Source organism: Heterocephalus glaber, unplaced genomic scaffold (assembly GCF_053883595.1).
Source record: "Heterocephalus glaber isolate CG9 unplaced genomic scaffold, H.glaber_assembly_v1.0 deba00001600, whole genome shotgun sequence".
NCBI classification, from domain to species: domain Eukaryota; kingdom Metazoa; phylum Chordata; class Mammalia; order Rodentia; family Bathyergidae; genus Heterocephalus; species Heterocephalus glaber.
In genome coordinates this window covers 21,456,443-21,472,083 of record NW_028258372.1, presented here as the reverse complement: position 1 = coordinate 21,472,083, position 15,641 = coordinate 21,456,443, and the positions used below count along the sequence as shown (strand labels likewise).

The following is a 15,641-nucleotide window of genomic DNA, read 5'->3' as shown; positions in this document are numbered from 1 at the left end:
AGAGACTGGCTTTACCTTAGCAGACCTTAGCAGTACCTTACAGAAACCTGGAGGTTAAAAAAATACCATTGTCCCCAAGACTAAGGGGAAATTAATACCTATTGAATTAATTCTTATTCCACTCACAGACCAAGGAACTGTACAGATGTCATCTGATGTGAGCAGTGCAGGAACCCTGGGAGGGAAGCCGAGTTATCCCTCTACTTTACACTTACAGGAGGCAAAACATTGCACCAGGGACTGGAAGGCACAGCCCCAGTGGCATCTCTCCAAGCCGTCACCATGTCACTCAGCCCATTGCTGCTGTCCAGATCTCAGATTTTTTAATTCATTAATCTAAGAACAAAGCACTTTTTGTAAAATGTTCATGTTTATTTATCATTATGGTGCAACAGAGCTTAATTTTTATCTTTTAGAGTAAGCTCAATTCAACCATTAAAGTATTCTGTCCAAATGCACCAGAAATATCCTAACCTTTTCACTTGTTCATACAGTTCTTGTGAAAGCTCTAAACAAACTTTTATTGTGTTGTAGCCTGAAGTTTGTCACAAAGGACACAACTTAAAAAATAAGGAAATGAGTCCATGGCAATTTCAGAGCCCATACGCAGGGTCCCTCTGCTCTTTTCACCCATTCCCTGAGCCATCTGTCCCTCAGGCACCTGTGTTCCTCTTGTTTTCAGAGCCGAGTACAAGGAGTATTATGAATCCAGGGACTTGAAAGCCTTCTCTGCAGAACCCTTGCTCATCTACCCCACGCACTACACAGGCCAGCCAGGCTACTTGAGTGATACAGAGACGTCAACCATCTGGGACAACGAGACAGTGGCAACTGACTGGGACAGGACACATTCCTGGAAGTCACGGAAGCAAGGTCACATCCACAGCAACGCCAAGAATACAGAGGCACTGCCGTCACCAACTTCTCTGGACACTGTGCCCTCAAAGGACGAGCTCTAACAGTTTTCTGAAGCTGGGCCCACACTGGTTCATCGCTGTTTGGGTTTTCATCTGTTTGCTCCAGGTTTTTTTGGTGATCACAATCATCTAACCAAAGTGGTCCAATCTGATTGATCAAATTAATATATTTTTGATGGGGGAAGGGGATAGAGAAATTAAACTCAAATTTTCTACTATGGCTAAAAGATAGGCCTTATGGGAACTACTAAGTTAAACTTCAGTCCATATACCCAATTCTTTGGCTCACTGGCCACCCAGTAACACTCACTGCCCACATTAGGGTGGCAGCATGCTCAGAATCTTGTCCAAGAGGCAGATTCACCAAGCTGTCACATCAGTAAATGGGTAGTCAGAGAAATCAAGCCAGCTGGACCACATTTAATGGTCTGGTTTGTCTGATGTGACAGATGTGACCTGAAAAGTCCAACCCAACAAGACTACGTTCACTGGCCTAGTTGGTCCATTTTAGGTGGCCTTGAAAACTTGTGCATGTAACAAGTTTTGTTTTGTTGTTTTGTTTTTGAATGACGGAATCAAACCATTTAAAATTACATTAATTGGGCTTTTTCTTTAAAGGAATTCTATCATGAACCTTATTATAAAGTGGGGTTTTTTATTGTTAGCCTTATTTGTCCGATAGAGATGGTAATCGAGTCTGGGTGAGGCATGACCCTTGACCAGCATGGCAACTGGGCTCTCATAAAAATGTGTCCAGTTTTCCATGTGACTGTAATATGGTAGGTAGATACTGAGGGGCTTATATGGCTGTTTGAGGTAAAAAAGAACTCAACCTTTGGCCTTTTTTATTGTGGCCACTTGAGCCAGGATGCTGTATTTATAAAGATAAATGTAATATATACCGGGAAGAGCAGGGGGAGTCCTGCCCCGTCCTGAGGTTCATATGCTGCCATGGCACTTCACATCCTCCTCGCCACCCCTTAGCCTGAAAATGAACTGCAGGTGTGAGGTTTCTGGGTTCTTGTTAATAGACGAGCACATTTCCAGGCCAGCAACTACCCCTTCCCTGGTTGTTCATTATATCCCGAATTATTTATTTTACAAAATGGGGGGGAAACATTTTTGGTAGGATGAGGCAGAGAAACAGATGTTGGAAGCTTTTGTTGCACCCCAGGGAGGGGCCAGTCTCAACACATTTGTTCCACCATCTGAGTCTCCTGAATCTCCCGGCCTAGCTCTTGCACAGAGGCCTGTCTGGGGATTCTGACCATCTGGAAACAAATTATGCTGCACTTAAAGAGAGAGACTTTGGCCAGAAACAATGGACTAGACCACAGATTTAGGCCAACAACCAGGGACGCAAGCTCTTGGAGCCAAAATCCTAAGCAGACACCCTTTCTCAAAAGATGTCCTCTGAAATTCCTGTTTTGTTTGTAGATTGGTTTTATGTAAAATTCAGGCTTGGACCATGTGATCACATCCAGATCCACTCACTGTCTGGTGTCCTAGGATATCTCACGATGGTTGGCCTCAGCCATCACCTTCCTTCCTGGTTTATTGCTGATATTCTTCTCCGCTGACTAAGAAGCCAGGAGGCTGAGGAAAGGAGTGTTGCTCAACTCCAGTTTTTACTACTTGGACAGAATTGTCACAGCTTGACTCTTCTAGAAAAACAGGAAAAGCACCTAGGGAGCTAGTGAAAAATCCTTAGGTAATTCCTAAGGTTTCCTTGCGTAGCTGGTATAGCTGATATTTTGTTTGCATATTTGAGTGTGTGCAAGTGTGCTTGGTTTTAATTTTTTTAAATGGGGTGTTGGGAGTAGAGGGAGACTGAGTTGATTTTTGTGTTGTTTTGTTTAGTAGAGACTTTTTTTCCCTTTTTTCCCGTCAGCTGGTCTGACGAGTTTAAGAATTTTCATTCCTTAAATACATTGGATTTAAATTCTGGAGTTTTAGACTAGGATTGTTCTACTGTGAATAAAGCTCTGGCTCTGTCAGCCCAGGCGTTGCTTTTCCCCACTCAGGTCTGCATCCCAAGGAATGTTCTTTTCTTATGAACTTTGTAAACTGCAGATCTAGTATTTTTTTTACAAAATCATCTCTTTAGCAATCCAAAGGTTCTTTGACCTTTTTATTTGTTCTGCCTCCTTTCTGGTCTTAAACCAAGACATCTGCCCTGTGCAGTTTCACACGAGGCCATCAGTACAGAGCCTTTGCCCCTGGCCTTGGCACCTGCTCTCTCTGCCTCAGGTTAAACCCATCTGGATTCCCCTCAGGATCCAAGGTGGGACCTCTGGACAGACAAGCCTGACGTGAGCAGCAGTGGTGCTCTTGGATGTGACCTGAGCACCTACAATTTGCAGAGAAGCTGCTGATGGGCCTTACTTTGGGTTCCTTTGGTCTTCCGCGGGAATCCTGGAGATCGGGAGCTGATGTCCCACACCCTGCTTTGTCCATCTTGCTATGCTATTTCAGTGTGTAAGAGTGATAAAGTATTTATTTGCCTTTTGGAGCTCTTTGTGAAAAATTAAAAAATACTTAGCTCAAAGTTATGATTGGTCATTGGTTGTTCAAACACTGGTCAATGGCCAACACTGCTGGGATTTCTGAGTTTGCACTAGACTGGGGTGTGGGAAGCCAGAGAGTGCAGGAGGGCTGGGCATGGTAGGTAAGGAAGCTTTTCAGGCTTAGAGAAAAGACGACTGTGCAAAGATCGATCTGGAAACGATGGGGACTCAGTAGGAGAGAAGAGCTATGGACATGTTGGGACTGGTGATGGGAAACAAGAGAGACTAGATAATAATGCCAAACTGAGTTGGCTACCTTCCTTCTGTGGGCTGATCCTAAAATACACTGGCCATTGTTTCTAGGGGAATTCTAGGTTGGGTTACTTTCCTGAAAGATAATGCAGAAGTTCTCAGTCCTATGATATCAAAAACAAAGTTTCCCATTCAGCTGCAAACTTAGAAATCTAATGATTATTCATTTATGTTGGAACAAATCCCTTCAACTGATGACTCGAAAATAAAGATAACTCTACAATGTGGTTTGGGGACATTCTCTCCAGCTAGATGAAGGGGAAAGAAACGATCAGAAATAATTTCCATGACTGACAAGGAAACAATGCATTAAGGCGTTAAATAACGTCAAAGTGAAGCTGAAATGAGGGTGATAATTTGAGAAGAAATGAGCAACATACTCAGACAACTAAGGGGAAGCAACTTGGGAATCATCGGCAGGCCCAGGGTATGCTTTGTGGTGATGTTTGTTACTGCAGAGAGAACCCTTGCAGAACAGAGATGTTCTGATCCAGGTGGAGGGAGGAGAGCTGGAGGGGATGTGGAGGAACGGGGTCCCCTGGGAGCTACCATGGCACTGCAGGGCAACTGAGACAAGGACTACACTTCTGGCCAAGCTTTACTGTTTGCCTGCTTGGAAAAGAAGTAAATGATGGTAAGTTTTAGCACTTTATGTTACAAAAGATGGCATGGAGCGGAGTGGATTGACACGTGCCTGCTATGCCAGCGCTCTAGGAGGCTGAGTCAGGAAGATCCTAAATTTGAGCCCAGCCTGGACAACTTAGTGACTTAGCATGATCCTGTTTCAGAATTTCAAAATCTTGAAGAGAGGTTGGGATATAGCTCGGTGTCAAGGCTCTTGGGTTTGATCTCCAGCACCAGAAAAAAAATTACATGGAAAATAGTACCTCCTCTTATGATAAGGACAGAAAAAGAGGATTTAGATGAGTCCTCAGGAAGAATTTATTGACAGAAGTATTAGACATGGAATGGAATCCCAAGGCAAGGGTAGCTCCATTCACATTTGTCACTGGGCAGAACGGCTCTCTGTCTGCTCTGTGAGTTTGCCTAAAGTGGCCTGTTGGGAGCAATGCTACATAATTCTAGGGATAAATCATTTGGTTAGCCTAGTTCTCTTGCCTACAGCCCAGCTACAGAATAACTCCAGTTTGGCCTCCGGTCACAACTGAGACTTCAGGGATCCAGTGATGCTGTGATTCTCCAGGACAAGAAACATCCTGGGAGAACAAACATCTGCTCAGTTCCTCATTGTTCTTGGACTGATTAACATCTTGTTTGCCGGAGATGTACTGAACTCTCTGCAAGCCTTCCGTTACACCTTGTTTATCCCAATGTGAACTATTGAACTCTCTGCAAGTCATCTGTTACATTTGTTTCTCCCGATGTACTGAATAAAAGGTGTGGTAAGCTGGGGGCTTTTGTCTTTGCTGCCCAGAGCAGCACTGATCAGACCCAAAGCTCAGCTTCTTCTCGGTCTCATTTTTCTACCTTTCCTGTAATTCGCCGTGTGCTGCCGTGGCTCGCAGGAGACCAGGACTAACTGCAGAGGTTCTGGTAACGTCCCCTTCCCCTGTCCCCTACAGTGGCCTCGTGTTTTTGTTTTTGCTTTGCTTTCTCCTGTTGATGTGCTACTATTCGAGATGATCTTTGGGTTGTTCTTGCCACACCAGCTGTGCAGCTCCCAGCCCAAAGCCATCCTCCCATCTGCCGTGGAAAGGGTAGAAAGAATGAAAATTGTCTCTGAGGATTGTTTTCTCTTCATTTCTAATTTTTTGTGTTTATTTTCATGCCCCCCCCCCCAATTTAGTTTCCTTAGCTTGGCTTCCTCTGCAATGGGCATTCCAATAAAATTCCCATCTCTGAGCAACTTGGGCCTGCAGAGTGCCTGCTTCAAAGCCCCTGTGGATCCAGAGAGGGCTGCACTGGGCCTTTCCCTGACTCTTAGCCTTAGAGGAACTTGATTTTCTGAGTGGAGTGAGCAACCCTCCCTCTCTGTTCTGCAGAGAAGCTTAGAAAACAGTGACAAGGAATCCTCTCTCAAAAGGGCATTAAAAGTTTGAAGGTGACTCCCAAATGGGAGTTTTTTCCAAGTGTGGACAGTGTGGTCTGAATAGGTTTAGCTGCTTCCTAAAACCTCCAGCATGAACTGTGCAGACCTGAAGGGGATGCTGGTTGCTCAGGCTGTGCACAGGCTTGTGCAAAGCTGTGTGTAAGGAGACAGGGCTCCCAGTCTATGGAATTTGAGAGATGAGGACAGCGGCAGCTTCCAGAGCAGCACACACAGAGCAGAGTTTTGCTGCTCAGAGCTGAATCGAGGAGAGAAATGCAGGGAACAGGGGAGATGAGAGATCCAGGCTGGTTGGTGCAGACAGTAAGGCAGGCGTACAGGCCAGAGGAGGAGAGCTAACAGATGGGAAGAGTGATAGAAAGGAGGCTTAAACTGGAAATGGAGATAGCCTGGTTCATAAAATGAGAAAGGTTTTAACCTTGCAACAGTGGAGGAAGTCTGAGGTGGGGTTCAGCCAAGCAGCCTGCAAAGGAATGGTGCATCTGAGTTGTCCTGGATAGGGACTTGGGAGCTGAGAGCCCCTACTTGCAGTACAGATACAGAGGCAGTGGTGGGAGGACCCAGCAGCACTGCAGATTCTGGTGAGAGGGCATTCAGGAAGGTGCTCGGAGTCACTGCATCCCTCTGGCTCTGACGGACGCTGTGGCTCTGGGCAGCTTCACGGTGTTTATCCTTGAGTAAAAACCCATCTACACTGCAAACCCCACAGGCCAGCCAGGGAGCTGCGCAGGCCCACACGCCTGTCTCCAGGAGCCTCTTTGGGCCACAGCAGGGAACAAACTACAGGAGCCCTGGACACTGTCCAACTCCATGAGTCAGTCTTTCCCCAAAGCAGCAGCAGGCTGAGAATTTCCCAGGGTGCTGCAGTTCCACATGTGGGAGCCCCACCTCTGTTTCACAACTCACATCTGGACCAATTGGCTGCTCACCCAGGCAGGGAGGCTGGGAACTTGAGGACATGACTTCCCTAGGCCAAACGTAAGTGCTTTGTCTATGGGTGCTGTCATGCAATACTACACGAACTTGAAGAGGTAGGAACTACTAGTAATCTCTACTTTTCAGATAAAAGAACAGCTAAGTCATAGAACTTGCCTAAAATAGTAAGTGGGTTGGGAGTTTGATGCCTAGGCAGTAAAATCCCACCCATGCCAAAACCAAAGCCACTTCAAAGCTTCTGGCAGACAGACAGACAGAGATACACACACCTTGCCTAATATATACAGGAGCTTATGGCTCCAACTTCTGTGTACTTCTCACCTATGTAATCTCATATATTGATTATTCAGCTGATCATACTGCAAATCCTCAGACTTAATATGGGAGGGGTCTGGCCACTAGACGGTATTAAACATGGATCAGAAGTAAATGTCTGGGAAAGCTAACAGTCTCATTTGGAATGCTCTCATTTCAAAACATTCTTTTTGCTGCTTTTTGTTCCTCTTTCTGTTTTTTTCTTCTCTCACTCCTCTCCCATTCCCCTTCTGCTCTCTCTCGCTTGCTTCCATTCTTTCTCTCTCTCTGTACCAGGGATTGAACCCAGGGCCTTTGCACTGTCCACCTCCTACACACACCCACACAGGTCTTTCGTAGTCACTAAATTGCCTAGGCTGGGCTTAAACTTTTGATCTTCCTGTTTCCACCTCCCAAAGTGCCAGGATTACAGGTGTGTGCCACCATATGCAGCTTCACTATTTTTCTTTTAATTTGAGGTACCAATACCTCTTTAATTCTTGTGTAAGTAACTGGACCAGTAGCACGTTACTTGGTAGTGAACAATGGTGGGAAGAAAATGATTTCTCTGAACAGCCTATGATAAGGCACAGGAATAGCAATGGCTGGCTGACAGAGGCTAAACAGAGGCCTGAGGATGGCTCTCCTGACAGTGCTTGAGCCCAAGCACACCCTTCCCTTTGGTAACTCCTTACTTGGTGTTTTTCCTAGGAGCTCTCCATCTGCACCTACCCCTATGAGATCACTGGGTTCATGGATCAGAAAAGGATTCAAATCCCTGTTGGGTAAATAATTCACAGAAATCCTAATCTTAACAGCCATTTCTTCATCTGTGAGATGGAACTAGAGCTCTGGAAAATAGGTAGCACAATGTTCTGTCCAGCAACACAATCTTCCCTGGAGATTTTAAGAACTAACCAAATGCCCACCTGACCAAAATAGCTTGTGTGTGTGCACACAACTGGAAAGCTGGAGATGGAGCCAACAGACCCCAGGATTTGCTCCAGCTGCCTGAGGCTGGAGCTAAGTCACTAAGTTGCCCAGCCTGGGCTTAAACTGCAGGGACAACACTGCCCATCAACTTCTCCAAATTCCCCAAGTTTCCCATCTCCCCTGAACTTAGAATGGGGTTACAGGATGACCAATGGACTGTGAATGGAAGTAATGTGTCACTTTGGTCTAAGGCAGAACAGTTGTGAGTTCATGCTCTTTGTATCATCATTGTGACTTGTAAGAAAAAACTGAGATGGTAGAGTTGCAAGATGAAAGCTGGCTGGATCCCTGAGCCACCATTAGAGGAAAGCCACTAAACAGATTTGCCTGACATTAAGTACACTGCCACTTTAATGAAAAAATAAAACATGGTTTAAGTTACTTGGTTTACTTTAATCTGGTCTAGCCTAACCTAATACATCCTTTCCAAAGGTATTCACTTTAAGAGAGATTCGAGGGGAAACAGCAATGGAAAACAAATGTAAGAGCGCCCAGGAGGAGGCTCCCCTGCCGCCATTCCACCGCTCCTAGGGCAGAAGAAGTGAGCCAATCCCAGCACCCAGAAGGAGGCTCCCCTGCTGCCATTCCACCACTCCTAGGGCAGAGAAGATGAGCCAATCCCAGCCCCCAGGAGGAAGCTCCCCCACTGCCATTCCACCACTCCTAGAGCAGAAGAGGTGAGCCAATCCCAACACCTAGGAGGAGGCTCCCATGCCACCATTCCACTGCTCCTAGGGCAGAGGAGGTGAGCCGCATGGGAGCCACCAGCACACACACCACCCCACCCCCCTCCCCCTATGGAAATGAGAAGACACGTGAACAAGCCTCAAAAACAAACTTCCAGATCACCTACAGCAACCCCAAAAGGAAATGAGATGGAACAATCTGATACTCAACCACCTGGGCTCCCTGAACTGGCAACAAAACAGGATCTGGAAAAAATGAAATCAGAAATAATTTCTCAGATAACAGCAAAGATTGTGCCCATAGTGCAAGACCTGATTAATTAATCTAGAGAGGACACAGATAAAAAAATAGAGGATCTGAGGAACATGATGGAATCCCAACATAGGGAACAAATGAAATCCATAAAACAGATGCAAACAGACTTCCAGGAGATTAAAAACTCCGTTGAAAGTCTATGCAGCAGAATGAGCCAATGTGAGGACAGAATTTCAGATATAGAAGATAAGATTGCAATTAGTGACTAGGAAAAGAAAAATTGCTTTAAAATTGTAAGGGACCACCAGAAAGCAATCCAGCAGCTGCTAGACGATCCAAAGAAGAATAACATAAGACCGATTGGAATCAATAAAGAAACAGGAGAGAGAGTGCAGATGACATAAAAAAACCTGTTCACAGAAGTGATGGCAGAAAACTTCCCAAGCAGGGGAAAAGAACTTGATATACAGATAAGTGAGGAATATAGGATTCCAACTAGCCTTGATAAAAAAAAAAAACTACACATAGGCATATAATTGTTAGGATTCCAGAAACTCAACAGAAGAACAAAATTCTACAAGCAGTGAGAGAAAAGGAACAAATCACATACAAAGGAAAGCCAATCAGAATCACAGCAGACTTCTCAATGGAAACCCTCAAGGCAAGAAGAGCTTGGAGTGACATATTTCAAGCCCTAAAAGAAAACAGCCTCCAACCCAGATTGATGTACCCTGCAAAACTATCTTTCAAAATTGATGGAGAAATAAGATACTTTCATGATAAAGAGAACCTTAGGAACTTCATTAATACCAAACCAATGCTTCAAAAAATTTTAGACAGTATCCTAGGAAAAGACAGTGAGGATCACAACCCCTGGAAGCCCAGGAGAATGAATCCATTGGGCGTGACAAATTAAATGCAAAGGGGGCGAGTCCAACCAAAAGAAAAAGTCATGACAAGGCTTTTGAAACTTTTAACCTCATCTCCCTAATGAGTGTATAATTCAATCTTGTTATTGTACTGATTAGTATTTTTCTGATTCTAGTGTTGCACACCTTTCCTTGTACTGTACTGGCTATTTATCATCTTGCGTCTACTTTTTAATTGGGTTGTCTATTAATGAGCTGTAAGAGTTCTTTAATATAGTCTGGTCGTAGCTTATATGCATTATAAATATGGTCTGTTTAAGGACTACTTTTCATTTTAATGATGTCATTTAAAGTTCTAAATTTTGATGGAATCTCATTTATCAGTTTTTTTCTTTTATAGATCATGTTTTTTGTATCCTAGGAAGTTCTTGCCTACCCTAAATTCATAAACATTTTCCCTTATAATTTCTTTATTTTTAAATTAATTTTATTGGTACATTTTATTGGTACATTTTAGGTATACAATTCATTTACATTTATCATTGGGTGTTTGTACCTGTACATGATATATCTTGGTTCTTATTTTTTTCCCCCATTACCTGTGTGCCCTTCACCCCCTCCACCCTTCCCTATTTACATAGATTTCATTTCCATTTTTTTTTCTTTTCTCATAGTTTTTCCTTTCCCTCTTTTCCTTTCTCCTTCCCCTCCCTTTACTCCTTCATCTTTGGACCTTCTTTCCTATTTCAAATTATCAATTATTCATTTTAATCATTTTAACTCTTGTTTACACTATCAGTTTCTCACACTAGAGAAACTATTCGGTATTTACACATGTGTGTCCTATTCATTTCACTTAAGAGTATGGCCTCGATATGCATCCATTTAGCTATAAATAACTCTAGTTTTTCATTCTTTATGGCTGAGTAGTACTCCATTTTATTAAAAAACCACATTTTTTTTATCCAGTTTCCAGTTGATGGGCACTTGGGCTGCTTCCAAGCTTTAGCTATTACAAACTGTGCCACTATGAACATGGGTGCACATATATCACTGTGGTATGATTCTTTTAATTCTTTTGGGAAGATACCCAGCAGGGAATAGCTGGGTCAAATGGGACCTGTAGTCCTAGTTCTTTGAGGTATCTCCATACTGACTTCCACAGTGGTTCCATCAGTCTGCACTCCCACCAACAATGGAGAAGGGTTCCTTTCTCCCCACAACCGTGTCAGCATTTGTTATTTGATTTCTTGGTAGCAGCCATTCTTTCTGGGGTGAGGTGGAATCTCAGGGTTGTTTTCATCTGCATCTCTTGAATAACCAGTGATGTTGAACATTTTTTCATATATTTGTTTGCTGCTTTTACTTCTTTGTCTGAGAAATGTCTGTTCATTTCAGATGTCCATTTTTGAACTGGGTCTTTGAATATTGGGGGTCTGATTTTTTTCAGTTCTTTATATATTCTAGATAGTAGTCCTTTGTCTGAGGTACAGCTGCTAAAAATTTTTTTCCCATATTGTATATTGTCTGTTAGCTCTGTTGGTGGTTTCTTTTGAAGTGCAGAAGCTTTTTAATGAGATGAGATCCCAGTTGTTGATTCTTTCTGCTAGTTCCCCTGCTGCTGAGGTTTTGTTCATAAAGTCTTTTCCTATGCCAATGTCTTCAAGAGTTCTACCTATCTTATCTTCCTTCCAGCAAGTTTAGTGTTTCTGTCTTAATATTTAGATCTTTAATCCACTTTGATCTTAGTTTAGTGCATGGTGATAGGTATGGGTCTAGTTTTAATCTTTGGCAGGTTGAAATTCAGTTTTTCCAACACCATTTATTAAATAGGCTATCTTTCCTCCAATGATGGTGGTTGGCTCCTTTGTCAAAGATGAGGTAGCTGAGCATGTCTGGAGTTGTTTCTGCATCTTCTAATCTATTCCACTGATCCTCAGGTCTGTTTCTTTGCCAGTACCATGATGATTTTATCACAGTAGCTTTGTAGTATAGTTTCAAGTTGGGGATTGTGATACCCCCAGCCATGTCTCTGTTGCTTAGAATTGCTTTAGCTATTCTAGGTCTCTTATGGTTCCAAATGAATTTTTGGATTGTTTTCTCTAGTTCTGTGAAGTATATTGTTGGAATTTCAATTAGCTTTGCATTGAATCTATATAGTAGTTTTGGATGTATGGCCATTTTCACTATATTGGTTCTTCCTACCCAGGAGCAAGGGATGTCTTTCCATTTTCTTGTATTCTCTTTGATCTCTTTTTTCAGAGTGCTGTAGTTTTCAGTGTAGAGGTCTTTTGCTTCCTTTGCCAGACTGATTCCTAGCTATTTCATTTCTTTGGATGCTATTGTAAAAGGAATTGCTTCCCTAATTTCTCTCTCAGCGAGTCTGCTATTTGTGTACAAGAAAGCTATTGTTTTTTGAGTGTTGACCTTGTATCCAGCTACTCTACTGAATCTCTCAATTAAGTCTAGAAGTCTTCTGGCCAAGGTTTTTGGGTCTTCTATGTAAAGTATCATATCATCAGCAAATAATGACAGTTTAACTTCTTCTCTTCCTATCTTTATTCCTTTTCTTTCTCTTTTCTAATTGCTCTGGCTAATGTTTCCTGAACTGTATTGAACAGGAGTGGTGATAGTAGGCATCCTTGTCTTGTTCCTGATTTTAGTGTGAAAGTTTTCAGTTTTTGGCCATTTAGTAGGATCTTGGCTGTTGGTTTTTCATAGATAGCCTTAATCAGGTTAAGATGAAGACTTTCTATTCCAATTTTCTGTAGGGTTTTTATCATGAATGGGTGCTGGATTTTGTCGAATGCTTTTTCTGCATCTATTGAGATGATCATATGGTTTTTGTCCTTGATTCCGTTAATATGGTGTATTACATTTATTCATTTATGAATGTTGAACCATCCTTGCATCCCTGGGATAAATCTGACTTGGTCAGGGTGTATATCTTCTTGATGACCCTCTATATTCTGTTTGCCAGTATCTTGTTGAGGATTTTTGCATCTATGTTCATTAGGGAGACTGGCCTGTAGTTCTCTTTTTGGGTTGGGTCTTTCCCTGATTTTGGAATAAAGTAACACTTGCTTCCAGGAATGAATTTGGAAGTATTGCTTCCCTTTCAATTTCCCTGATGAGTTTAAAGAGTAATGGCGTTAGTTCTTTAAATGTCTTGTAAAATTCAGCAGTGAATCTATCTGGACCTGGATTTTTCTTTGTTGTATAATTTCTTCTTAAAGTTTTATAGTTTTAGTCTTTCATATTTAGGTTCATAGATCCTTTCAAGTTATTTTTATGTATGAAAATAAAGAGTTGAGGCTAATTTTTTATATATGGACACCAGGTGTTCTAGTGCTATTTGCTGAAAACACTGTCTTTTCCTCGGCTCTTGAATTGAGTTTATATTCTGTAAAATGTTACTGTTAAATAATCTTTCAAAACTCAGTGGACCATATATGTGTGGTTCTTTTCTAGATTCTGTTTTATTCCAATGATCTATGTCTTTCCTTACACCAACACTGCCTTGATTACTGTAGCTTTAGAGAAAGTCTTAAAATTAGGCACTAAATGTCTTCCAACACTGTTTTTTTTGTGTGTTTTTACTTTTCTAGGTTCTTTGTACTCCTACATAACTTTTAAATTTCAATATCCAATTCTTCATTTATAGCAAGTATACATAGACCTGAATTTTTATATATACCTTGTGTTTTCTAATCCTGCTAAATTCAGATACAAGTTCTAGGGGCTTCTAGAGATTTCTTGGTATTTTCTCCGTAGTTGATCATTTCATCTACATATAAAGATTTTGCTTCTACTTTGCCAGTCCTATCCTAATTGTGTCATTTTATTGCCAGACTATTTTGGTTTAAGCCTATGTTTCAAAGTTTAATGGACAGATGAAGAGTAAGCATATCTGCCCTTGTTCCCCACCTAAGGGAGAAAGCATTGTATCTTCTCCATTCATATAAGGCGTTTTTGCTGGAAGTATGGAGTACATGTCTCTAATCTGTTGAGAAGGTTCTGTTCTACTTCTAGTCTCCTGATAGCTTTTACCATGAACAGCTGTAGAATTTAGTCCAATACTTTTTCTCCAACTACTGACAGGATCATATGGCTTTTTCCTTTCCTCTGTTAAAATGATGACATTTGGGGGTGGATCTTCCAATGCTGAATTAACACTGGCATCCCTGTAACAAAACCACTTTCTACATCCTGCCAGATCTGACTTCCAATAGTTTGTTTTGTTAAACAAATTTCTATCTATGTTCATACTTTTTTCTTGTATTATCTTTATCCAGTTTTAGGATTAGCACAACGTAGAGTTCCTAAAATGAGGGGAGAAGTGTTCCTTCTTTTTTCTGCTTTAATTGTTTGATATAATTTATCAGTTAAAATGTTTATGAGCCGGCTATTGTCATATAGGTAGGTTTTCAAGCTAGGAATATACTTTCTTTAATAGGTGCTATTCAAATTTTATATTTCCTCCAGAGTTAGTTTCATTAATTTGTCTTCCAAGGTACTTCTTAGAAGCTGTCAAATTTATTTCAAAACAGATTTTTGAAATATGCTTTCTATATCCTTTTAAATTCTGTAAAATCTGTGGTAATGTCTCCCATATCTTGATATTATAATTTTTAAAATGTATAAATGATATTATATGATAGGAAGTAAAGGTCTAAAGGAGCAGGGAAAGTAGTGGGAGGGGTAGGGGAAAGGAAAGAAGGGAATAGAAAAAATATGAGAAAAGGAAAAAAATGGAAACAAATCTGTGCAAATAGGGAAGAGTGCAGGGGGTGAAGGGAGGGCAGCAAAATGGGGAAAAAAATAAGAACCAAGATACATCATGTAAAGGTACAAGATCTCAATGATGAATATAACTATATTTTATACCTAAAATGTACCAATAAACTTAATGGGGGGGGGAGAAAAGAAAAGGAAAGAAAACAAAAGAAAGAACCGTAGGCATCTGTAGAAGAGGTTATCAGGAAGTCCTCAATCCCACTGAAGCCAGAACACAGCAACAACACTATTGACTTCCTAATGGTCTTGTGCTGTGTGAAGAATGTGAAAATGGTCCAAAGAAGGAAATCTGAATCTATTATTACTTCAGGCAAGTCACTAAGCCCAATTTTCTGGATAGAGACAAAACAAGGGAAGTGGTTTTCTAGAATGGTCTTAAAAAGCAATGACTTATTGGAAGAGACACAAATCCCTTGCCTGCCCCAGCCCACAGTGTCAATTTCCTATTAAAACACCTTTCTCTCTAAATTTCCGTAAGTATCCCCAAAATATAATACAAACTATAATAATTTGGGTTCATTTAGTAGTCCATCAGAAAATAATTTTGGGTAACTTTTGGAAACAATATGAGAAATGAAAATACTATATGTTGAGTAAAGTCAGATTCAGACTGAATGCCTTTTGGGAAGACCTTTCCCACCTCTCCAGCTTCAGGAGAACCATGGAAGGTTTCAAGATTATCCAGTGGGCCGCTATTGCCAAATAGGGGAACAGTGCTCAGAAAGGCAGAGTACTACCTCAGCTCCTCATTCTAAGCTGGATTTTATGAGGTGGCCCCACTGCATGACTCCTCAGAATAGCACCCCAGCAAGGCATCATCTCTGGCTGGAATTTCCTACGTCATCGTCCTTCCTCCTAACTGCTCCTGACACTTGCTGGTGGGGAGCATCCTGACTCTGCCGCTGGCTTTCCTGCTGCTTGCTCCACCTGATCTCAAATGGGATTCCGAAAGGCTTGCCGACCTGTCTGGAACCCACAGCCCACCTGATGAACACTCCAGATACAA

The 15,641-nt window shown here is 41.8% G+C and overlaps 1 protein-coding gene across 4 annotated transcripts in view; it reads left to right on the top strand.

The window, feature by feature from the left end:
- Window positions 1–5,212, top strand: part of Colgalt2 (collagen beta(1-O)galactosyltransferase 2) — a 106,095-nt gene extending 100,883 nt beyond the window's left edge. For all 4 annotated transcript variants that reach the window (XM_087194428.1, XM_004862801.3, XM_004862800.3 and 1 more), the window contains one exon: window positions 683–5,212. In XM_087194428.1, coding sequence (XP_087050554.1) covers window positions 683–959 — 277 coding nt within the window. In that variant the 3' untranslated portion in view covers window positions 960–5,212. The remainder of the gene's footprint in view (window positions 1–682) is intronic.
- Window positions 5,213–15,641: the final 10,429 nt, after the last annotated feature.